Below are 25,666 nucleotides of genomic sequence, written 5' to 3' on the forward strand. Positions count from 1 at the left end.
ACTCTTCATCATCATCATCATCATCATCGTCATCAAGGATGAATGTAAGTTTGAAGTAATTCAGCCTCTAAAGACAGGGAAATACATGCCAAGGCTGGACTGCCTGCTCTGCCATATCTGCAACTGAGAGTCTCAAACTCAGCAGGAGAAGCAAAATTTGAGCTTGAACACAACACAGTTGAGAGGAAGCAGACACGTCCGAGTCCCACAGGCTGGAGTTAACAAGAGCAGGGCTTCGTTACTTCAGGCTATCGCAGCGCGGCTCAGCAGCACACGCCAACACGACTCCTGCAGTCCCGCTCTTGAGGAAAATTCCAACAGACTCTGACCCCCCCCCCCCCCCCCCCCCCACCAAAGCCACTCAAGAGACTCCAACAGATACAAGGCCCCGGGGCCACAGGTCTGCAGGCCAGGGAGGACCCCCAGCATGGGGTCTCTGCTGGTCTCTCCTTTGGTTAAGCACATCTGGAAACATTCACTAAGATTTTCTTTCATCGCAGGTGACATCAGCCTGTAAAAGACCACAACATGCACCAATCAGCTGTGACACGGAGATCACCTGCCTTCAACCATGTAGCCATTAGCAGCTGACGCTTTCAGTCCTGGGAGTTGCAGGGCGGAGCCTCCTTGGATCGGACGCAGCCCACAGGCGTGAAACTGAACTGAGATCTGCAGTTTTGGTTGAGTATTTGGAGGCCAAGTTAACACGACCAACTCCTTGTTGTGTTCCTGAATTGTTTTTGCAGTGTGTCAGGGTTAGTTAGTTAGTTTGTGTCAGGATGCGTGATCCTGCTGAAAGAGGCCAAAGCCTTTCGGAGTACCGTTCCCATGGAGGGGGCCCATGATGGGCAGGTTCCCCAGCAGAACACCGACCAAAGCATCAAGCTCACTCATGTGAATCCAGAGCGCCTATAAAATAAAACCACTTTTTTGGAGAATTTCTTCTTGGTTCAGAGCTCCAGAGAGCCGCTCATCTCTCTGGAGCTCTGGACCGCAAGGATACACAAGCAGGTGCGTTCTTTCCTGTCGCAGTACGAAGGAGTAACAGTACGGACCGGCCAGCTTACAGAAGAAACTCATCCCTGCGGCACCGGTTCTTCCAGCCACCGACCAAAGCTTGTGACCAAAGCTGAGTGTTGGGATGTAAACTGATCAGGACATAGTCAGTTTCACCCCTGATCATCCTAAACAAGTCAACATTGACCGGCCTGTACGGCAGTGGTGAACACCAACGGTCTGGTCACATGTTGCACTCTGATGATCCAAGGTATGAAGCACTAGACTACGACCTCCTCTAACAACAGAGTAACTGACCTTAACAGTTGACGTTTTTACTTCATAGCCGAGCAGCGAACGTTGAACCGACTGAAAAAGGAATTTCATTTGCTTTTGTTCTATGGTAGCAGAAAAGCAGCTTCCGTCACTGACCCAGAGTCAGCGGTGCGGTGTCCCGACCTTCCTCCTCTGAGACTAAACCAACTGATGCATCTGTTCACAGTAGCAGTTAAAAACACGCGTTACACTCATCATCTCATGTTATGTCAGCAATAAGCTTCATTGTTGACAATAACAACACTTCTAAATTTAACTTGGACAGCAGCATCAGGGTCCTAACACTGCCCTCGTCACCCTCCGCCAGCCCAGACAAAGACGTGAATTATAGTCTTTGCAGGATGGACGATGTCAAACGGGTGCCAGGACAGCAGCGCTGTGCCAGTGCTGGTGGATGAGGGAGTCGGGATTGGGAAGCTCAGGGAGTTTGGAGGTGCATGCTAATCACTTCAGGAGCAGGAGGCAGAGCTCTGCAGGTGTCTGTCCCACAAAGAAGCATTCACTCCGGGCCTGAACCGACACCCTGACTGCTAACCCCCAAACCGCATCGCATCCATGATCCAATTGCATGCAGACTCACAATAGTATGACCACAACTGCAGTAGAAATACACCGATGACATCACCGGAATGTTGAGGGCTGGCGTGTTCTATGATAGATACGCTGCTGAGCACCCCTCTGTGTGACTCAAGGAATGCTGCATATCCAGGTTGAACAAGACCACCACTTAATGCAGTGAGCACTCAGGGGGCAGAGCACATCACTTCTGCTGGACTGGAACTGACAAACACATGACTATTTCTTTATAAGACTGCTGCTGCCGCTACTGCCTCTACTACTGCTGCTGCTGCCGCTACTGCCTCTACTACTGCTGCTGCTGCCGCTACTGCCTCTACTACTACTGCTGCTGCCGCTACTGCCTCTACTACTACTGCTGCTGCCGCTACTGCCTCTACTACTGCTACTACTGCTGCTGCTGCCGCTACTGCCTCTACTACTGCTGCCTCTACTACTGCTGCTGCTGCTACTGTCGCTATTGCTGCTACTGCTGCCTCTACTACTGCTGCTCCTGCCTCTATTACTGCTACCGCCGCTGCTGCTACTGCTACTACTAATACTGCTGTTTCTACTACTACAACTGCTTCTACTGCTGCCGCTACTACCACTACGACTGCTACTAATACTGCTACAATTACTGCTACTACTGCTGCTACTACTTCTATGACTACTGCTGGTGGTGCTGCTGTGCTACAGTTCCCTCGCACCCCTGTAATGAAATGCTACACTGACCATGAAGCTATGAGATAAGTAAATAGAACGTTAATATGATTAACATAACATTGGCACTGTCTCAAGCAACAGATTTGTGATGATATGGGTGATTCAGAGTGTGTGTGTGAGAGACCTTCATCATGGTTCCTTCATTTTGTTGTTTGTTTGTTGGCGGCTTCTTGTACTTGCTCCACCCCACTTGAGCACAAGCCTGATGGGTCATAGAGGAGGCCAGAGGTTGTTACCTGAAATGCAGGACCCTCATAACCACGAGTGATGTTGTGCATCCACACTGCGGTGCACCTGGAGACTCATTGCTAACAAATGTGGATTTTTGTCATGTTATGATTAGAATCGGGCAGCACGGTGGAGCAGTGGTCCTCACTGTGGCCCCCCAGCAAGAAGGTTGTGGGTGGAGCCCCGGCTGCAGCACGGGGTCTTTCTGGGTGAGTCTCCATGTTCTCCCTGTTCCTGCGTGGGTTCTCTCTGGTACTCCTAAAACTAGTAATAAGGCGCGACCCTGTCCCCCTCCACGTGTGTCTGATACAGGATCAGGACTATGTTATGATACCACAGACAGTTTCATATTTAACAGAGATAACAAGATTCCTCCTTCACTCCCAACAAACTGAAGATGATGCAGCCCACCTCCGTTAGGAGGTGACTGTCCATTTGGGCCACGTCACCTCGAAGAACTCACCTTGAGGTGGGAGGCTAAAACCGTGAGGAACAAAACCTGGTGGATGTTTGCCTTCAACACTCGTGTTCTTTGGCATCATGACATTTGCACAAGGAACCAGCGAGCAGAGGCCAATGCTCCCTCCTCCTGTTTTGTTCATGCGATGAAGACATCTGGTGTCGATCAACATCCAACGTTGTTTCACAGAGGGGTGAGAGAACACGGCCGCTACCAGCAGCTTGTGATGATGATGATGATCATGTGGAGGCATGATGTTCAACCCCCCACACACACACACACACGGCTCATCAGTTCAAACTGAGGACACAGAACTGATGTGACAGGAACCAGCTTCCACATTCCGATCCAAACCGCCGCCAGGGGGCTGACGGTTGGGACCGCCACATCTTTCTCAGGTGCCGTCCTTCTCTGGAAATTAGTGCATTAAAGCATGACGAGCTCGGGGTTCAACCTGACCTCCAGTCTTGTCAGGTCCATTAGAAAAATCACATCTTAACCTTTACGATCTTATTACAGCGATACAGGAATTACAGCCACAGAAGACCCCCCCCCCACACACACACACACACACACACCTGCGGTTACTTTGCAAACTGTGTCCAATTTTTTTCATCACTTGAAAAAAGAAATGCATTAAGATATCTGTTATAATTGTAGCACTCACAGGAAATTGTCTTACATGTCCTCAGCTACTGAGCCCCCCCACCCCACCCCACCCCACCCCCACAAGTGGTGTGGAAATTGAGCTGCAAACATTTTGTGCTCCAAATGAGCAGCACCTTTATTGCCATGACTCCAAATTGTAGTGAGGGTTCCCTCGTGCTGGAGGAGGAGGAGGAGGAGACACCGCAAGTCTGACTGGAATGAAACACGACCACCTGGAAGCTCAGAGGTTTTTAAACTCTGAAGACCTGAATTCTCACAGTAAGAACAGAGCACAGTTAAGCGCGCGCGCGGCTCCACGCACGCGGCAGTACAAGTGGGCGCCATGCAACCTCTGATCGCAGCATTGAAGCAGGGAATGAGCAGTAAACGACGCTGCGCTGGACAACAACACCACACACAGCGGAGGTCACGATGCAGCCCAATGGGCCCAGGAAGTACCTGAGAAGTTTGGGGCTGGATGAGTCATAGCACCACCTGGTGGTGACAGGAAACAACAGTTTTTACACATCAATGTCCTCCTCCTCCTCCTAGCGGGTCGACCAGATCATCTCAGGTGTGCTCAGAAACGCCTGAAGAACTTGGTGTTGGGTTACTGGGAAGACTGGGAGTTCTGGTGAAACAATGTTACCATGATTTGATTTCTTTTATTATTATTATTATTTATTTATAAGCTGAATTTAGCCACGGTTTTAGCGCCACCTTGTGGTTATAGGACATATTAAGCCTGGCGGAACGAAGATCATTTGATAACATCACAACTGCCCTGTTGTGTTCACCTGACCAACAAGAACTCATGACTTTTATTGTGGCACCTGTTGACTCGGAGGATAAAACCTCCACCAGAAGGTTCTTTTCTGCTCCCGACGGTCCAACAGCATCCGATCGCTCAGATCTCCAACAGACGTGTCACTCTGCCACTGGCCAGATGCACAGGTGATAAGCAGGTCATGAAATTCTCTTTTTTCAATCCTCACAACAATTTCCATGACTGTACAAAGCAGTCCAGCGCTATGGAAGTCTTCCAGGAGAGGCTGTCTGAAGGTGTGCCAGTCCCCCATATTAAACCATTATCACATCCATGACGGCTGCTGCAGAGACACATGTGCCATCTGCTGCAGTCAGACCTGCTAACAGCTCTAGTTGTGTCTTCACACACACACACACACACACACACACACACACACAAACACACACACACACACACACACACAACCCCAGACCTGCTCTGATGAGGCTCACCTGACAGAGGAATTACTCAGATTTGAGTCTCTGTTCCTCGCACTTGTAAAGGTCAGAAACTGCAGGTGTGCAGATCTGGTCCAAGCTCCACCCCCTCTCACCTGCTGACGCGATAACCCTCCTGGGGAATGACGTTTGCAACAACGTCGTTTGAGACGTTGTTCTTTTGGACCGATCTCTAGATGGAAGTTTAGTTTCTGCTGGGTTTCGTAATTATTGGTGTCAACATCTTTTCAATAAATGTTCATTTCATGTCAGCCATTTTGTTTCTCATTTGTTATTACAAACAAACACAAACAAGCCGCGTGGAACCAGGCTTCTACACTCGCCACTGAAGAACCCGGATGATGCCCAGTCCTGGCCTGGTCGCTGATGCGTTCATCCATTTAGCGTCTCTGCAGCGCTGCATCTGACCCAGCACCACCTTCTGAAAACCACCACGAGCCCTGAGCCAGCAGTGCGGGACTGGTGGGCGTCAAGCTCCCGCTGACAGCGCGTGAACGCAAACTACATGCAGGTTAATTGCACGAATTACATCCAAACACGTTCCTGAGGGGGGAGGCCATTAACGCAACCAGGGGCACCAAACCAGACCAGTACCCGGACCAGGACCAATCACAGCCGCAGAGTCGGCCGGACCCGGACAGTCGCTCCGGTCCTCAATCATAAGAGACACTGGACAGCGCTGTTCGGGGCCACTCCAGCCTTCCAAATAAGGCAATTAGAGACCGGAAGGCTCTCCATGGTAACACACACACACACACACACACACACACACACACACACACACACACACTCACTCAGAGGAGGGGCGACACAATGGAGTAGAGGGGGATGAGATGATTGGCAGCGCGTGCGGCTCCATTAGCCAAATTAGCTCGCAGAGACGCACCGATACGTCACGTTACCCGGCGACACCGGGCCCCTTCGCGCCGAGACACCGGGACTTCGCGCGCTACTCAAGGTGCTTCATCAGCGCACCTGCTGGTCTCCTGCTTCTCTCCTGGGACCTTTATTAACCCCCCCCCCCGGAACGGATAAAACTTGGCGACGCAGAGATGATTGACGTTACCTCAGGTCCTCCCGTTCATCCGGTTCCTGGCGGCGGGGAGACGCTCCGGTGCGGCCAGCGGTAGTCCAACCCGAGCCCCGGTCCCTGCCACTCGGCTCCTACACCAGAACCACACTACTGATCCCGATCCCCAGACCGAGCTGCACGTGCGCGAACAACAAACAAAAAAAAGACACAAACACAAAAAAAGCCGCAAAAGCCGCGGTATCCGGTGCGGTAGCAGAGTTCCGTTGATGCGGAGGCTAATTGGGGAACGCGTCGGCGGGCAGGGTGATCCCTCTCATCCGCCCTCTCATCGGTCTCAGCCGGTGTCTCCGCCCCGTCACCGCCGCTCTCACGGCATTGGAGGAAAGGCGTGATTGATTATTCATCGATTTATCTGGAGGTTGATTCATCGGGACTTTTACTCTCCTCACTGCCTCCTCGGTCTGTTCACCTCCACAACAGTTCAATCAGATTACTGTCAAAAATCCTTCATTCGGTTGAGTTCCTCCCAACCAAAGTGTTCAGCATCAGCGGCGGCTTACTGTTTATTGATGTCTTCATTTTTTCTACTCCACATTTCGCAAATCGATATACACGCGTTTATTTATGTCAAAACAAAACAAAACTACTACCGCTACTTTGGTAATATCACGGTAGCAAATACACATAATGAACATTTTTAAAGTGTAGGTTTGAAAAAGGTAGGGTCATCGGGCGACTGAAACTCACCATTTCTCCTTGAATTAAAGAAATAAAAGAATTTTAAAAAGCGGGGTTGGAGGCAGAGCGACAGTCAGGTTGCGTGATAACATTCGTTTTACCTTTGTATCGCCGTGTCTGTGAGTAGTGAATGAAGAGACTTTCCGATTTTTGAGTACTTCTTACGTTGTTCGTCAGTCCTGAGACATGTTCAAGGTGAGCTCAGACTGAAATGTGTTGAAATATTCACTGTAAGTACGCAATTTACTCAGTTTTCCTTCTCTCCAACAGTTGGCCGTGTTTCTTCTGACAATCAACTCGCGTATAATCCCACACATTTTTGCTTGTTTGTGATATTCATGCTTTTATTTTTGTACTGAGCCGGAAGTAAAGGTCATCCGCGATGCTGTTAGCCTAGCCGAGATTATTTAGCTCCTGAACCGACCAATCAAAGTGAGCTCCAGGGTGTAATCCTGGACACGCTCGTTTTATCCATTTGCAGTGCGGGGATGGGCGGGGTTTGGCAACATCGGTTGAGGAATATCAGGCTCTCGAGGTTCGGGGAGGAGCGGAGCAGCACGTCGAGGTAACTCGGCGTGAACGTCGCCTTGAGTTGTAAATACCGAGTACCAGAGAGGGGCGGCGAGTCCGAGTGTCAAAGTACAAAAACCAACGGTGCAGATTATAGTTGGTGAAGCGATAGCGGAACGAAGAGGTGCAAGCTCATGTGTGGTATAGGTTTGTCGCTAATGTTTGCTCGGCTTTTGTTTTGCCGTCTGTAATGGTAGCGGGTGGCTGGAACGATGCTGCTAATGCTAGCTAGCAAGTTAGCAAGGCTACAAGTCACGCTGTGACAAAAGTGTGCTGGTAATGTGGCGAATGTTATCGTCTGTAGGCAAACGCTGTGCTTGTATGTCACGGCTCAGGCTGCCTTACGCCTGTGGACAACGAGTTACACGACTGTCATCGGCTAATTGTCAGCCGCAGGTGTCCACCTGTCCCATAAATCCTGCCACTAGCTTGGTATCCAGTGACGCCAGCAGGGATGTAACTGTGTTTCCTGTCATGCCTGAGTTTAAGGAGAGGCCGTTTATCATCTTGGTTTATTGCTTGTTGCACTCATGAATGATGTAGACAATCACACTTCCTGAAACTGAGTGTAAAGGTATTCTTCTGAACATTGTTCACAGGGTGCACAGCATGATATCCGGATGGTGCACTTGTTTGTCCCAGCTTGTAAGTAACTTTGAATCATCATTGTGGGGATAATGGATGACATCCGCCTCATGCCAGGAGCAGGACAAAAACACTGATACCCTTGCGCCATCTGTGCTTGGCGTTTGAAAGCTGGAGTTCAGTCAAAAATCATAGCCTGAGCCATTTCCCTGTTGGGGAGTGGTTCATAACGTTTGTTGAGAACATGAAGAGCGACTACTAATCATGGCTGACTTTGTTAGAGAGGGTTCTTCCGTCTGGACAAACTGAGGTCCTGAACCGCAGGTTTACCAGCACTCCTCATCCTCTACCATTGCCTGTGCTAAGCCAGCTAGCACAGAGGAGAGAAGGGTCTCCGTCTTCTTGCCTGCATCTGGGGAGGATGGACAATTAGCACATTTCCCTGAAAGTTTGCGTTTTACTTGAAGTGTTTCTTGACATGTCCTAGTGTATTGTCTGTATTCTGGTGATGGAAATGTAAAGCAGTCACAGGTGAGATGCAGGATTTGCTGACTGTCTGCCGACAGTGACGTGACAATGTAGCACTTCCTTAGTTTTTCTGGGTCATAACCTAGTTTCAGAAAACATTTCTACACTCAGCTGACGGGCCACAAACCCATACTGCCTTACATCATGCATGGAGTCTGACTTGCTTTGTTTTTCGTGGTGTTGTATTTTTCTCCATAGTTATGACTAATATTTGAAGGCCCATGTGGACAGAGTGAAACCCCCCCAGTACATCCATGTGTATAATTTTCTTCAAGTTCGACCCCCGGCCTGCATCGAAAAATGCCTACAGGTAAAGAATTTACTCTTCCAAAGTTCTAGAGTGTTGTTAAATGCAGCGTTGCTCAATTAAAGAGCTACTTTGGTCAAGAAACGGCGAGCAAGGATGAGGGGCCAGCATGAATAGGCTATGGCAAAATCCATCATTCTCAAAAAGTAGATGGAATGTAGGGGACAGTGTGATCCTGCTGGCTGTAGATCACCTACACAACATGAATATTGGTTTGATTTTATTCAAAAGACAGAAACCCAAGACACAAACAAACAGGCATATTTGGAGATATGTAATGGCTCTTTTTATTTGAAAACTTTCTCTTAAATCTTGTTGAACTGAAAACATGGAAGTGTTTTCATGAGCACAGAGCTGCTGCGTATCTAAAGGCACTGAAGGTTTATGTAAAGGTTTACAGCAGGAATCCTGTGAGATGCATACATTATTTAAAGCTGCTATTGGTTAATAATGTAGCTTCTCTGAATTGACTATCAGGTATGTATTCTATCAGTTAAGGGAATTTCTCCTCATGTAGTACAAATGTCCACTTGAACTTCAGATTCAGAAAACTTTCTTAGTCCCAGAGGGCAGTTCATCCCTTCAGCCTAACCCGTTCGTGTCCGTAGATAAATAAGTGCGCTACCAACAAACGTCAACGTACCAGTGACGGTGCCTGGATCGTCAGGGTAAAAACATCAAACCATGTCATGAAGGGAAATCTTCTTTTTTAAACCCTGCATGGTAGTGCAGAGGGTTGGTTTAGGCCAAGTGCCTGCAAGTTGGCTACCACCAGCATTTAGTAGCCTGATAGCAGAAGGAATAAACGAGTTTACGTAGCAGTTTGTTTCTCCTAAGGATGAACTGAGATAATTTGGTGGTCACAGGTCATCGTGACAGGTGTACGACCACAAAGCGATATTCTGGTGTTTTAATTTGTCTCAGGCGTGGTCATGAGGTATCTATAGGATGACCAGAATAACCACATGGCTACGCCAGTCTTCTCTGCGCGTCATTATAGCACAAAGTCTGACACGTCTTTGCTCAAATATTCATTCTGAAGTCCCGCGTGTGCCACCTACATGTGTCCTTCCCAGCAGGGAGTGCAAACTTGTACTGGGCAGCAGAGCCCAGTGTCTGACCAGCCGTCAGCGTGAGTTATGGCGTGATGTGGAGCCCCAGAGCTGGTCTACCTGGACTCGTCATCTCTGTCCTTGTCTCTGGAAGCTTGACCCCGCCTCAGGGGTTCACAGTGGAGATGGGTTATGAGTACTGACTCAGACCTGAACCTGGGGAAAGGTGAAACGTTCTGTGTCCTAATGCGGCTATAAATAGACGACTAGTTGCAAAAGTGGTTCTCTTGTGCTGCAGTGGCGTGTAAATCAGAAAGACTGCAGCATTAAACTGTGTTGGAAGGCAATGCTAAGTTTCACCAAGCCCACTTATTGGGCTCCCACGGCACAGAGTGGCAGGACGATGTGCCGGGGTGAAATGGTGATTACCCACATTCAGACATTTCCCCGTTTCCAGCCTCAGTTCAAACATGCGCCAATCCTTTTTCAACATATTTTGTTGCTCAATGTGAGCAGTGCTGTATCAGCCGCCCAGGGACAGGACAGAAGTTAGACCTGTAATGACCACGCCACCGTCGCTGTGGGTTAACGGTCCACAGCACCGCTAGCTGTCCATCGACGCCGCTGTGTTCATGGTGCCTAACAAGATGGAACAAACTCCAGTGGTACCAGTGGTTTGTGTTAAAATGGTTTGATTGTATTGTGGGATCGTTTTGGTCCAACTATGATGTCACCAGAGCTGAGGGTAGCCTGTAGCTGTGCTAGCTGTGTGGTTCTGTATGATCACTGGTGGTCCTGCTGCTGCTGCTGCTTGATCCAGACTGACAAATCTCAGCATCTAAGAAAATAAATACTGTGGACTTCTGGGATCTGCCGTCTTCTCCTCTTGCGCCATCACCAGATCATCGCTGGTGTCAAATGGTGACGGTTGTGCAACGTTAGTAAGATGGTCTTGTTCCAGGGTTGTTGAGCTGAGGCGCAAACACACATGCAGCCCGACAGAAGTGTAGCACAGAGAAGATGAGGGCAAGAGAATGGCGTACTCTGGGGTAGGGCTACACGATCACTGTTTAACCACAGGTGCAGGTTGGCCTGCTGCAGCAGGGAGGCGCAGTGATGCGTTAAAGGCTAATTGTGTTTCAGAATACCGGTTTAGGTGAGACACTGTGGTGCCGCACGTGTCCTGCCAAGACATCTTATTCTACTGATGTAGGAACATGGCTTCATTTGATGCAGATCCCCACAAAAATGTATCTTTTTGATGGGTTTTTGGCGAAAAATTAGAGTAATGACATAAAAAGTGACATCACAATTAGATTTTAGATCAGAACTGTTTTTTAAGTCATGCAGCGCTATTCTTCAGGTTGATCATTTGAATTTCATATTTGTGGATCCAGGAGATTTCTGCTTCGCTTTGACTGAGTTGGATGTCGGGACCTGTCCTAAACAAACGTGCTCCCTCGGACACAGCGGTTGCAAATTTGTCATTTTGTCTTAATTGGAGTGTTGAGAGTCGTCAGCCCTCCATTAAGCGATGGTCTCTTCCTTCCCATTCTCTGGGACTTCGATAATGAAACAAAGTAGACAGCAAGTGCCAGAAAAACACGAAACAACATTTTTCCAAATAATATCGGTGATGCAATTGAACATCTCACTTGATGTAATCTAGAGGGAAAGTGACAGATAAGAGATTATCAATCTGGGCAGGAAATCTTCATAGAATAAAGTATTTAAACCGGTAGGTGGCTCGAAACGGCTGTATTGTGATTTAGAACGTGAACGTTTGACCGTGTAAAACCGGCTCCAGCCGGACTGTTCCAAAGTGCAGCCTCATAGGGCTCCTAGCATGCCTGGAGACTGTTTGTGCACAAGTGGACACTTTGGATTAGTGGCTGTAAGTGAAGAGTCAGACGGTCACCCAAACTCCCATGTCCTCTCCTCTGTGGAAAACAAATATCTGCAAATTAGTTCCTGCTATTTGTTTGTTCCTTATCTGACTTTGACCAGACGGTAAAGCGAGATGCAAGGTCAGGGCCAGCCCGAGCTCATTGGAGATTATTCCAGGGGGGCCGCGGTGATTCTTGTGATCTGCCGCTGTATTTGTTGAATAGAGGGAATCCAGAGTAACCGTAGCGAACATCTTTGATGCTCACCGGTCCTCATGATGCAGCTGTTCCAGTCATCATAGCTGCTCGCCTGTGGTTTCCCCCTCAGGATCTGATAGCAGATGCTCTCTTGAGTAGCATCATTATTAGTGCCAGCTTTGTTTTCTCAGGCAGCAGTGGCTCATGCGCTGCCATGGGAACAGGCTATCATTGTTCTCGGAGGTCGACCCCTATTAGGTCAGTGTGGTGTGTATCAGTTTGCTCTTAGCATGATCCACGTGTACAGGAAGAGATGTACAGAGGTCAGTCCATTTCAGCGGCTTAGTAAATGCAATTACAGTTGGAGTTTCCAGAAGTCTCACGGTGCAGTAGTGAGAGGTCAAGGTGAAGATTTGCAGGTGTGTGTTGTATCTGAGGGCTGGTGTGCATCAGATACTGACTCTGGGGGTCAATGGCTGTGACCATGGTAGCAGTAGTAGTAGTAGTAGTGGTGGTAGTAGTACACTCAACTGACAGACAGCCTGAGTTACCTTCGAGGTGATGTGCTGCACATCAGGTCACATTCTTGCTCGGTCTGTTGGTTCTTGTTTGTAGCACAACATGTTTGTGTTGGTTCACACATGAAACGCCAGCCAAGGTGAAAGGCAGAAGCAGCCCTGTAAAATGAGTTCAAGCTGATTATGCAACTGTTTATTGAAATGTGCTGCGACCCTTTAATATCCTGTCAGATATGTTTTTTACCCGCCATTATTAACTGAATGAAATGTTAAAAATGTGGGTTTTTGACTTGACCAAAGGGAAATTATTAAGATAATCAGCAACATTGTTTCCTTTATGATTTGCGTCATTGGTATACTTGCAACTTGGGCTGCCTGCTACACATGAAACAATGGCTCTGCCAGTTTAATGTGGTGTTTACAATGTTTGGCAAGGCAACATCTTCAAATTGAGAAGTAGAAGTCCCTTTGTACGGAGATTTACCGCAGGATTTTTCTGGTGTTCACATCAAAAGGTTCTTCAGAAGTGTGTTTGGCTCAGTGAGCCCAACGTGACGTGAACTTTGTGAGATTCTGTATTATACCGCCACAGCAGGGACGCGGCGGACGGTCTGAGTCAGTCTCACGATGATCGTCTGTCAACATCATCATCAAATCAAGATAAAGACCTGCGGTGTTCACTGTTGAGCAGCTTGTCATTTTCGGAGCGCAAGCTTTTACGCTGACATTTGCTGGATGTGAATGGATTTTATCCAAGCCTGCAAAAAGCTGCTGGTTACTTCCTTGTGATCAACTTGCCAACTCGGAAAACGTTTCAAGGAGAAGTGTCGCGCTTGTGTGGGTGAATGAGCGTTGACACCTCAGAGGTCTCACCGACAGCTCTCCTCTCCTCCTCAGGCTAATTTTGGCTGCAAACAGAGACGAGTTCTACAACAGGCCGTCCAAAGCTGCAGACTTCTGGGGGAGCAACAGCGAGATCCTCAGTGGTAAGACGGGTCATCAGCTCCATCTCGCTGCTCACCAGCCCTCAAACATAAACTTGTCTTGAACAGGAAACCGTCAAGTTAAACCTAGTCTAGAAGATTCCCATCCTGCAATGCCCTTTTTCTCTATATTTCTTGCATATTTAAGCGTTTAACTGCTGTGAGGTTTTGTTTTTTTAATTCATTGGATCTGTACTTTGGCACGGCAGCGTGTGTCGACCAGTCACAGGTCGTGGTTGGAGCAGACCAGAGGGAACAAGAATAATGAAATGACAACAGAACATATGGATGATGGCAATGCTGGATATTTTTATATGTGAATATGTCAAGACAAATACCTGTGTTCAGTTTTCAAGTGTGCACAGGGAATGAACTCACTCAGATGTGTGTGCTGCAACAGGATTTATTCATGGTGCTCAGCTCCATTTTTACATATAAGTAGAGGACACACTGAGGGTGTAAAGTTCCGCCAAGGCAAACTCATCCAACCTCAGTGCAGAAACTTTCAAAGTGTTGGTAAGTGAAACGCAGTTGGCTTCTGAGTGCATTTTGACTACAGTTTTATTCAAAGCTAAGTAGCTTCCAAATAATCAAAGCAAAATCTGTCTCCCTCTCCTTCAAATCTGATTCTCTGCACTTTGTCACAGGACATCCCCTCCCGCAGTAAACTATATTTAATTGACTGATGTCCAATCCACATTATAGCCTCGGAGAGGAAATCACTCATCCTTTTCTTTCCTCGGAGGGAGAAATGCAGCGATAGCCTCGTTCATCAGTCTCCTTCTCCCCTCTATAATAGAGGGGTCAGGACTCCGGTAGTGGGGCCTTAATTGATGGCTGCTTTTATGCGATGTGACAGGAATAAATGGCTCTGCCTTATCTGAGGGGCCGGGGGAGGGCGGAGGCTGGGCACTGAAGGAGACATAGCATGACGAGAAGGGAAGTAAGCTATAGCTCCCAGTGGGATCAGACGAGCTTTCCATCTACCCCCAGAGGAAACCCGCGTCTGGCCCTCTTGGTCACTGTCAGTGTAAGTGGACCCGTCTTTATTGATCACCAGGAAGTGCAGGAGACTAGCAGGACCCCTCCGGGGCCCTGACATGTCAAGAAGAAGAATATGGGAAGAAAACTACAGATTGATTGATCAATTGATTTTTGTTTTTCTTGATTTCCAGAGTGCAGGCCAGTTGACATTCAAGCACATACACTATTCCCAGTAACGCAACTTTCTTGGACTCTCATTTGGGACTTTTCTACGTCACTGAACGTCAGCAGATTTGGTTGTTGGATACGTTCTGTTTCATTCTGCAGGCCAGCTCAGGTTCAGCTTGTGGAAACTTGGCAAATGCTCAGGTAATGACAGAGCTGAGGAAATACCTGTCACACCTGCATGTATGGATGAAATGTGACATGAGGAAGGGACTGATAGTCGCAGGGAAGGAAGAGGAAGAAAGTCTGTTTGCAGAAGCTGCAACAGGGCATAGCGCCACCTAACGTTCCAGAGGCAGACGTACTGGGACAACAGTGGCAGTCCTGATGAATGGCCTCTGCCGGCAGCTGTGCATATTTACGCACCCAAACTTTCTTCCACTCTTATCAACCAGGTCTGGACCTTGAATATGGCAAAGAAGGAGGATCATGGTTAGGAATCACCAAGAGAGGTAAACTGGCTGCTATCACAAACTACCTGGAGGGACGTCCCAACCCGGACGCGCAAGGACGAGGTGAGTTCCCAGCAACTATTTTGTTTCTTGTCATCCGGTAGATTTGGTGTATATTCTAAAAAATACATGTGAATTCTTACTGCTGGGCAGGTTTCCTGGTGTCGAACTACCTTTCAGAAAAGGACGTGGACAGCTATTCGTACCTGAAGAAGGTGTCGACAGAAGGCCACCTGTACAACGGCTTCAACCTCATCACGGCAGAGTTCAGGTGAGTGGCAGGTGTGCTGAGCTGCTCCCAGCTGCGAGAGACATGTTAGAATTCTGAGAAGCTACACATGAAGGAATTGTTGATGACTGCAGGAAGCGTAAGTGTGACCGCCATCGTAAGACGAGTTCTGACTGACGCAGGCTGGGATTTCTGCGGGACCATAACAGGTTTTAACTCTGAGACATTTTGTGATTGTAACTTGGAATAAAACCACAAGTGCAGTGTCTTCATCTCTGGAGTGCTAAGCTGGCAGAACTGAGAGGAAGTGTCTGATGCTGAGCTGTGAGAGAGCATCGAGAGAACACCTGTTTGTGTTTGAGGCTTTTTGACAAAGGACGTCTAGAGAAGACAGTCTTAAAAATAATCAGCGATGCAGTTTTTTTTTCATCCCTTTTTTTTCCCCTCATCTGTTCTGCCAGCTCTATTTGCCTGAATTCATTAACGCAGGGAACACAGGCAAATCATGTGAGGGATCCTAGCACACCGAGGTAGCTGTCATGGAGACAGATCTCAGTCTCTCCCAGAAAGATTTACTTTTATTCTTATCATGTACAGATGTTTATATATATGTGTGTGTATATATAAATAAGAATAAAACCTCGACTGCCAAACGGCCAAACGGCCAACGCGGCGTGATGATTAAACTTCTACCAGAGTTGTACAGCATGAGTATTGACTGCAGTATTCGGCTGTGCAGTCCAACATTCGTATCTTTCACCAACCAAGCTGCCGCCCATTTCCCTCCCGAGTCCCGTACAGTTTCAGCATGTCGAGAGGCTTCAGGTCTGCTGAGCGGAGCTGCAGTTGCTAGCTGGGATTCGACTGCCGCTGGAGGGCATCAATCTGTGTCTGTGATTCCACATCCTGAGTGGAAGTCTCTGTTGGTCCAAGGCATTTATTATTAGTGAGGAGTATGGAGGAGTAAATGCAGAAGTGCTAGTTTTATGTCAGCCACGGAAAGTTTTCTCTTTTCACTTCGGCCTGAACTTCTAACAACAGCTAGAAGGTCTGGCTGTTGTGTTTTGGTGGGTTGAAGACATCAGGATATGCAAATTCCCTCATTAAGCTGGTGCAGTGGTGCCTGTGCTGCGCTAATAGTCTCCCTCCCTAATGAAAGAATAAGGTGCCACCTCATGCGCATGAGACGGCTGCAAAATAAGAGAGGGTGTGAATTTGTGTCTTCCTAATGTCTCCTGTCCTGTTCTTGGACGGACTGGCCTGTCTCAGGGTACTGAAAGTACTCGACACTGCCTTGTACTGCCAAAGTATTCTACGTTGGTGTATATGTACCCTAAAATACCTGCCTGGTGGGAGTGTCTTCTCCTCAGATGGAGACAGAAAGCAAGCCTACGGCCCTTTAATGAGCACCATCATTACGGGGCTATGTGTCTCCTCTGGAGTGTCCACAGGGTCAGAGGAAGTACGGCGTCTAGTTTCTTTGTGAATCAATAGCTACATCTGGCGGATAGCGAGTAGCTCTGTAACAATGAGAGGCCTCCAGGTCGGTGTGTAACCAGAGACACGGTTTATGTTGTGGTGGTGATGGGGGCCAGGATGTGCCAGCCATTTTTAAGCATTCTGTGTTTTCCCCTCATTTTCAAGAGTGTGTGAGCACCCTCATTGGGATGCTTAAGGGTGTGTGTTCATACACAACCACGCAGGAGCAGGCGTTCACACAGTTCAGCCTGGCTGTGATAAATCTATCGCTCATTTTATAATTGTGCTACTCGTTAAACCAATACAACCTTGATTAATAATCCATAATCTACGTTGGGTAGAGTTCTACATGCAAGGATGTAGTGGCAGCTGTTCTCCCAGAACGCTGCGCCGAGCCTGGCCTCAGTGGAGCCGGTGCCATACATACCCATGTATATTCCAGTTTTGATCTCCGACATATTCCGCCTGATGCTCTCCAGACTCCATATCCAACATTTTATCTGACTTTTCCATAGCTCCGGTTTTTGATCCCACTTTATGTCACTCTGACATGAAAGCGATGCCCAGAGATTCTCCATTTTAATGAATATCTCCTCTGATGTCGGCCTGTGAAGGAATGCCTTCCCTAACACATTTTCGAGCAAGCGGAGTGTGGCTGTTTTATAAAAACAACTTTAGAAAGCACTTCATTCCTATAGCCCCGAACCATGTGTTGTAATTCTTGGCAGAAACTTGTTTGAGCAGAAAAAGAAAAATAGTGTTACAGCAGACACACACACATTCCACTGTCAGGGGTGCAGGAACTCTGAACATTTTGCGGAGGAACAACAATAATAGTTGTTTTTGCGGGTACCTGTGGGGAAAGCACATTCTCCTGAGAACAAGCTTCTCACCTGAGTAGACGCGGCCGTGGCTGCTGGGTGGAAGTAGCAGCGATACTGTCACACTACTGTCTCTGCTACGTGAAGGCAGATGTTCACGAAACACCACAGACATCAAAAATAATGTTGCTTTCTGAGTTGCACCCTTCTGCATTTTCCCTAAACTTCACAGCTTCCTGAAGTTGTGTAAGAATATAATGCCTTCCAGTTGTTGACATAAGTAGACACTGAGACAGGATACTGGGACCAAACCAGTAGCTCAGATGTCAGTTTGTCAGCCAAAGTGGATGTTTAGTTTTAGCAATTCACGATCTTGGATATTTTTGTGGCCAGCATGCTGATATTCTTACATCTGCTCCGTCTGGTAGGTTTGTCATGTGGACAAAACACTGTTATAGATTCCCATTGTTTTCAAACTGAAGAACCAATCATTGTGAAATTGGAAAAACTGAGATTTTTCTTTATCCATTACAGACATTGTTTCCTCATCATAAACAGCAGGTAAATGAAGGCGAAGCGTGGGCTCGTATAAATGTCAGACTGATACCAATATATATTTTTAAATTACCAACATCTGTCAATATTCTTTATTTGGTTACAACACACAAGTGAGATGTGGAATGGAGGCAGAATAATTTACTGATAATTGGTTTCATCGGAGGGATTGATCGCCGCCACTCAGTCGTAATGTTGCATCCCATCATGACTCGCTTGAACCATCTTTGGTTTTGGGGCTGAGGCTGGTACCAATGTCAGGGTTTAGAATTCTAACACCAACATATAAGCCCATATTTTCTTTTTGCGAGGACCCCTCTTGTGTAGTTAGCGGTGCGCTAACACAGATTTACGTAATGGAAGCAGAATTCTTTACACTGTAAAGTTCTCATCCACAATGACACCAGTCCACGTTCAGGCTCTGGATAAAAGATCCCAGCAGCCCCACAGCGGCGGTGGCGGACGGCCATCCCGGGATTATTCATTAAAAAAAAAAAAACAAGTGTCAACAACGATCTCAGGGTGTATAAACTGATCTAGCAGAGATGTGCATGCGTGGCGTTCTGAATGTTGAAAGCTTATCCGACCATCTCCAGGCAACCAGAGCACAGCTGGCGATGGGGAAACTGCTCTGCGGCTTCAGCATAGAGGCCTCTTCATTAGATGGTCTCGCTGCGTGCATACTGATCACCTTTCTGGCTGAGATCTGAAACAAGCCTGTCTCCAACTCTTCCCTCCTCATTTTCTCTCTGCCCGGTGGCCTTGACCTCCTGCTGTTCCCTCATCTGAGCCTAAATCAACCCCACGGCACACCTGAGGAGGAGACGCCCGTCTCAGAAAGCAGATCGTCTCCCCGTAAATCCTACACCTCCAACAGCCCGTTACCAGACGCCGGAGCCGTGCTTGGGTTCGATGCGTATCTCAGGCAGTCTTGATTGACTCCAGGCCTCGCTGGTTCTTGCAGGTTTTAGGCCGCGATACAAAAATTAAAATAATATTTTTAACATCAGGAATCTTTTATGGATCGTTTGCTTTGACGCTTCAGTTCTAGCTGTTCCACCACTGATAGGCTGCTGTGTACATACGTGACGGAGGGTGACTGCACTCACCCATGTCAACATTGAACAACGCCGCTGTGTTCATAGTAACCGTAGCAACGCAGAGGAAGCCCTTGTTTATTCAGACACAATAACAGGCTGAGAACAGTGTTACTCTCTCTAATTTGTTGTTGTGTGAGACAGAGAGTAATTTGAACCCAGAGATTGCAGATCCTCTCTCAGCTGCCTGCGCACATATTGCCCCGGCTTCAGAGAAGCCTCCCGAAGATTTATGCAAGACGCAGCAGCTCTTTCAAGATGGAGCACGATGGCCTTGGCAGAGTGGCGAGCATGTTGTCAGACGTGCAAGCTTACAACTAATCAAATACAAGTGTGTATGAGACAGAGATTGCGATGGTTGCTGGGACAGAACTGAATGAGAAATTACAAGATAGCAGTGTTTTCAGTTTAGATGATTGTCGGTAGTGCAGTCACCACTGACATGTTACTAACTTACCCATCTAGGGAGGCCATGTTATGCCCCTTTAACAGTTTAATGTCTTTGTCAGTGGTAAGTTTACCACATTGGTGCGTATTCATGGCTGTTTTGAAGAAATTTGCTCAGGTGATCATTGGGTAAATTAACACTGACTTACCAACAACTGGTGTGTTATCGGGGTTGCGGTTGAGTTGCGTCACCACACCAGAGCCTGCTGTGTCTTCATGTTTGCTTCTGTTTTCTGTAGCATGCTGTTAGTCACAGCCAAAGAGCTTCCGTTGACGGGATGGGTGTCCGTGTCAGAGACGAGCCTCCGCTGCCGTAGACAGAAGAACAGTCAGGACAAAGAATCACATTTGCTGTAACTTTTAATGGAACGTGATGACGTCACATTTGACCTTAACTTTCTTCTTGATCGGTCGTTCTGGAAACGTTCTGTTCTTTTCCCATGTAACAGGTCAGGCTCAGTTGTTGCTGCTAAGACTCTGGCAGGGTACTACGTGACCTCTGTCTCCTAAGAGTAGCTTAATTACGTCCCACCTGGTTTATCCGTCCATCAGTTGCAGCTGACGGGCCGATCCAACTCACCTGGCTCCTTTTGGTGCAAATGAGCGGCGGCGCCACTCTGAGTCCTTTGCAGAAGACAGAACTGCTTATCCGTGAGGGAGACGCCAGCCACCCTCCTGAGGAAACCCATTCCAGCAGCTTGTATCTGCGATCGTGTTCCTTCGGTCATGACCCGTATTTCATCGCTGTAGGTGAGACTCGGAGCGAAGGCTGAACGGTGGAGCTTTGCCTGCTTCTGGTTGATGCAGCACAGTGAAATTAATGGCATTGCTTCAAAAACAACTCACTGACACGAAGGTCGGGTCATAGATAAGTCACGGCCGTCCCTTGTTTCAGCTCTACAGGTCATGCCTCCAGACATTTTTCTTATGACGGTGAAGCCCCTTGTGATGGGTTAAGGGGCGTCAAATCTTAAGGTCTCATTGAATGGCGACACTACGGAGCGAGCCAGGCCACCTCAAAACGACTGGTTACTCTTACTTCAGTTCGTGTGTTGGTCGCTACGTCAGAGACCCAAGTAGACAGTACATGAATAAGTTCATCCATCCGTCATCAAGCGCTCATCGTGTTCGGGGTGGCAGCGTTTTTCAGTAATGTGGCCCCTTTACTGGAAAAAGTCATTTTCACAAAGACGAGAAGTGTCAAGTGTTTGTAAATGGGTTGCACAGCAAGTATTGTCTGCTAGCGCCGAATGGTGTTGTTATTAATCAGATCTATAAACCATCCAGTAGACGGAGCAGCGCAGCTCCAGTGCGAGCCCAGCAGCGTATCCAGCTCCCGTCTGGGAGGCTTTCCAGATGAGATGCTGAAGCAGTATTGCACCACATTTCAGATTGACTGATGGCACTGGTACGGCTGTCATAAAACTGGCATCAAAAAGTCTGTTCCCTTACTGGTTCAAAGGATTTGGCCATAATTTATTATTCCCTCTCCTGTACCAGAGCTGTCACACTCACCCTTGATGTCAGAGTTTTCAGACTGAATTCATTCTCTTTAAGTGGGGACGCTGCAAACAGATCTAACTCTGTGTATATAAATGCTTTTGTGCCAGTCAAAGGTATTTGCAGCCCTAATTTGTATTCTGAAGCCTTAATTTGATCCAGTTGTTCCTTCAGGAGGAGATTTAAATTCTGAGAGCTGCCTTAACAAACCAGACAGACTGCTAAACTCCTGTTCTCCATGACAGCAAAGAACCTCAATCACTGACGACGTCTGCATGGTGCGCCACTGATATTCCCTTTCACCTTGGAGGGTTCATTTCCCAGATTCCCTCAGGAGTGCGTCTTTGAATATCATATTTACTGTGGTTGGGATTCTTTCAGGACCGTAGACTCTTGACACACCCCTACCATTAGTAAGAAAAACAACTTTAATCACCACTAAATGAAATCTCTAATTTTCCTTTTTCACTGTGTCCCATGTAGAGCCAAACAAGATATTGTGTGTTACTATGGCAACAGAGGCAGCCCTGAACCCATCCATCTAAAACCAGGTCTGTGTTTTTAATATGGTTGCTGTAGAAACTGTTCATTTTTCATTTTCCTCTGTTTGGCCCGCTCAGGTTGAGGTTGCCCTTCTGCTTTTTTCCCACCAAATCGGTTCTTCGGTTCGGGTTTCTGAGCCTGGGTTCTGTCTCCCCAACCGACCCGCGTTCTCATCAGTTACGAGCTGAACCCCTGTGTCGTCTGTGGAGGGTGATGAGCAAAGCACAACAGAAATGACACCCCGATGCAGAGCTGCCTGGCTGTAAAGCCCACATAGAGATCAGATCTGGACACAGGAGGGAACCTGAGCCTGGTCCCCCTGCGGACCCTAAAGTGGGGTTCAGAATGACTTTGTTGTTGGTGAACGGTTCAAAATAACGGTCACAAAGAGGCACAGGAGTCGTCTCCTGATGCGGGGAAGGGTGGACCTTTGTGTGTCTGTTGGATGAGGCTCTCTCGGTGTGTTGGACTGACGCCCCCCATCTTGCTCAGCAGGAATCTATGGCTTGAGCAATTCGCTGCTGGACACCCCGTGGAAGAAGTTGCTGAAAGGCAAGCATCACTTCACCAGCGTGGTCAACAACCAGTCCCTGTCCTGCAGCGGCCTGGTGCAGGAGCTGCTCAACGTCCTCACTAACGAGGAATTGTACGTGACAGCGCGCATCACAACATGTTCCACCTGAGATTACACTCTGTCATTGTTATTCTATTACACTCTGCTGTCAGTGTCAGGTCGGATTTTAGTTGGTATAGAGTTTGTTTTCATTGTTCCACAAAGTGTGTTCATACACGACCCTGATGGGAAACTACACAGCAAACACAACTTTGACTTTGACTCACTTCCAAACTAGCGGTGCGTATTATTAGGTTCCAAATGTTCTCTGATCGGTGGGGTTCTTGGGGTGACTGGGTGGTCCGTTCAGCCGAACATCACTACAAGAGCCTGGAGAGTTCAATTTAGAACGAGAACCAGCTTGAAACACCTGAACACTGAAGCAGCAGGTGACACGGAGCTGCAGCAGAATATCTGGTGATTTATCCAGACATAAGGAGAGTTACCAGGGGCACAGAGCATTTCTGTCCACCTGTAGAACCACAGTGAACAACCGCTAAACCTGGATGGACGGATGGCTGGATGAGGGATGGATGAGGGATGGACGGATGCTTCATTGGCAGACTACATTCACTCAGACAGTAAAAGGTGACGCCAACATCTGAATGCTCCTCACAACTCTTAAGCCTGATTTATGCTTCTGCGTCGTGGCGACGCCGTACCTACGCCGTCAACGCAGACCCCTACGCCGTAGCCCGACGTGCACCTCCAAAAAATCCTGACTACGCGTCGCGTTGACGCGTAGTCAGGATTTTCGCAAGTATGACCACCTTTACAACTTCCATTGTTGTCTCTGTCTCTGACCCATGTGCTATGACCGGAAGAAAACTAAGGAATTCGACAAGAGGTCCCCCAAAACCATACGAAGATAAAGCCACACCCCTCTAGTGGCTTGGCGGTGAATTACAGAGCAACGCGTTCCCTCGACGCAGAACTATAAATGCACAATGACGACGTCGGGGCGACGCCGTACCTACGCCGTAGCCCCGACGCAGAAGCATAAATCAGGCTTTAATCAATCAAATCAACAGGGATGATCTGCTAACAGGTGGACGACAGATTTTGTAGGTGTGGCTGATATCATGACACAGCAGTGTTCTGGCTATAATGACATATATCGTGTTCTTTTTTTCCCTGTAGGAACGCACCTGATCCTGCTCAGGAGAGCCAGGCCGACGGTTACAGTAACACCATCATCCAGGCTCTGTCCGCCGTGTGTGTTCGCAGCCCTCATTATGGTACCAGGTGAGTGGTTTTCCCCCCACACCAAATCATCTCTCTGCTCTGGAGGTGACTGACAGCAGCTGCGCTAGCCGGCAGGATCGTGGTGAAGAGACAAGTGCTGGTACATCCACCTCCCAGTGTAATCAATCCTCCACACAGAGGAAATGAAGGGATTATCTGCAGCGCCGTGCCACAGTGGATTAGGAGATTGAGAGGCTGCCTAATAGCCAGGAGGTCCGAGGGAGGGTCAGTCCTGGCCAGCATCATCAACCAGTCCTCCGGCGGGGCGACGTCTGCCACCGCCTGCTCGGTGTTGATGACTGTTGGATGATGTCAGTTCCTCTTTAACAAGCCATGTGTCTGTCTGTGTCCCAGGACCAACACAATCATCCTGATCGACGCTCAAGGGAACGTGACCTTCACCGAGCGCACGATGCTCAACTGTGACGAGAGCAACTGGAGCACCAGCTCGTTCCAGTTCCAGCTGCAGATGTGAAGACGAGGGAGGAAAGCCACTTGGTGCCTTTCTGCCCCCCCCCCAGCTACACCAGTTTAAGGACTCTCTCCTCGCTGCTTCATCAACAGCTGTCATATTTATTTCTTCCTCTCATTTTGAGTTAAAATGCGTCTTCAGAACGTGTTTGTTTATTTAATTAATTGCCAAAGAACATTTGATTTTTCTTTTTTATGAGATGAAAATATTTTACCTACATGCCCCAAAACAGCAGCGTTCTTCAGTCGCGGCTGCTGTGCTGTTGAGAACAGCAGTCAGGAACTTTGCATTTTGTTTTAATTTATTCATGTTTATGGATTTCTGCACATTTCCTCCACAGCCCTCAGAACGCAGTTTGAGTGGCCTCTCCCAGCTGTTATACAACTGCATTCTTATTTCAACAAACTCTGACAATTTTTCGGTTGTAAACACGAAGAAATTTGAAAGTTGACCACTATTTTTCTAGAGACGTTTCATCAGGTTCTGTTCTCACAGAACGTGCAATATTGATGTTTCTGGTGAGCACGTTTGGCTCATCAGGTCCACCTCAAACCTGCAGCAGCAAGAATGTGGCGCTGTCATGAACCTGGAACCTCTGGTGGCGTTGGTGGGAGCAGGCATGCACGTTACAGCTGCTCAACCATAAAAACACTATCTTCTCCACATGGTAGCTTCTTGGCAGTCAGTTGTCAGAGACGCTTTGGTCATGACGCCTTCAGGCGCCCGTTGGCCGGTTTCAAAGCGTGTGTTAACTAAGTAAGAGCACGTTCCTGAGTGCTGTCCGGACCCAAGGTGCCAAAGCGGTCAAGAAGACTCATTTGTGTGCAGCGGAGTTGATCACAGTTGACGTTTCCTGCTCATTACGCTTCATGTGGTTACTGCGTTCTAGAGCTGCGCCTCAGGTCCCGTCAGTGACTCCGGGTCCTCAACAAAACTTAAAACAAAATTAAAAGACATCACCCTTTACATTACAAGTCTTTGTTTTGTGTGAGAATGTGAAGAGGCTGAAAATTAAAACCAGTTACACAAAATGAAAACCATCGGTTTATTAAATGATGGTTTCTAATCCACTCCTATTTATTTCAGTGCATTTGGTATTTTTTCCACTCAGAACAGTTTTACAACACAAAAAGCGTCATTTTGAGTCAGAATAAGAAGGCGTCTTCGTCATACTGAAACAGTTTAGTGTCAAAATATTAAAATATGACACCCCGCTCTAGTACTGCACCCTGAATAGTAACGGTACAGGTGTGGTCACATCTGAGAGTAAAACTAACACAGTCAATTAATCGTAATGGAGGTTAGGTGACACTGATTGAAGCCCATCAGTCAGGGTTCATTCATGGCACCCAACACAGTCCAGGTGAGACGACTGATGACATCACCGCGCT

General features: G+C 47.8%; 2 protein-coding genes across 19 annotated transcripts in view; one reads left to right on the forward strand and one right to left on the reverse strand.

The window, feature by feature from the left end:
* The window catches only part of arvcfb (ARVCF delta catenin family member b), a 208,675-nt gene extending 202,090 nt beyond the window's left edge, over positions 1–6,585 (reverse strand). For 2 of the 7 annotated variants that reach the window (XM_086207468.1, XM_086207463.1), the window contains exon 1: positions 6,282–6,584. The gene's annotated coding sequence lies outside the window, so the exon portion shown is untranslated. Of the gene's footprint in view, positions 1–6,281 lie in introns of all 7 variants that reach the window. The other 5 variants (XM_086207466.1, XM_086207465.1, XM_086207470.1 and 2 more) reach the window with 3 other exon arrangements.
* On the forward strand, positions 5,519–25,358 carry tango2 (transport and golgi organization 2 homolog (Drosophila)). 12 transcript variants are annotated; one of them, XM_086207476.1, is made up of 10 exons: positions 5,520–5,954; positions 8,156–8,201; positions 8,868–8,979; positions 13,528–13,616; positions 15,218–15,337; positions 15,428–15,545; positions 21,886–21,953; positions 22,441–22,591; positions 23,699–23,803; positions 24,158–25,356. In XM_086207476.1, exons 3-10 carry the CDS (start codon positions 8,924–8,926, stop codon positions 24,276–24,278), a joined length of 828 nt encoding a protein of 275 aa, XP_086063602.1. In that variant the 5' UTR covers positions 5,520–5,954; positions 8,156–8,201; positions 8,868–8,923; the 3' UTR covers positions 24,279–25,356. The 12 variants fall into 12 exon arrangements, with proteins under 12 accessions (XP_086063609.1, XP_086063602.1, XP_086063605.1 ...); XM_086207479.1 differs by lacking the exon at positions 5,520–5,954 and adding an exon at positions 6,050–6,173; XM_086207478.1 differs by lacking the exon at positions 5,520–5,954 and adding an exon at positions 6,746–7,181.
* The last annotated feature ends 308 nt before the right edge of the window (positions 25,359–25,666 follow it).

Source organism: Aulostomus chinensis, chromosome 6, assembly GCF_037954235.1.
Source record: "Aulostomus chinensis isolate RoL2024-O1b breed Wild chromosome 6, RoL_Achi_v1.0, whole genome shotgun sequence".
Taxonomy (NCBI): Eukaryota; Metazoa; Chordata; class Actinopteri; order Syngnathiformes; family Aulostomidae; genus Aulostomus; species Aulostomus chinensis.

Coding starts and splice junctions, on each gene's coding strand:
- tango2 (XM_086207473.1), top strand. CDS start 7,475: ATGGGCGGGGTTTGGCAACATCGGTTGAGGAATATCAGGCTCTCGAGG. Junction 21,954..22,440: donor ACCCATCCATCTAAAACCAG/GTCTGTGTTTTT, acceptor CTTGCTCAGCAG/GAATCTATGGCTTGAGCAAT. Junction 23,804..24,157: donor AGCCCTCATTATGGTACCAG/GTGAGTGGTTTT, acceptor TCTGTGTCCCAG/GACCAACACAATCATCCTGA.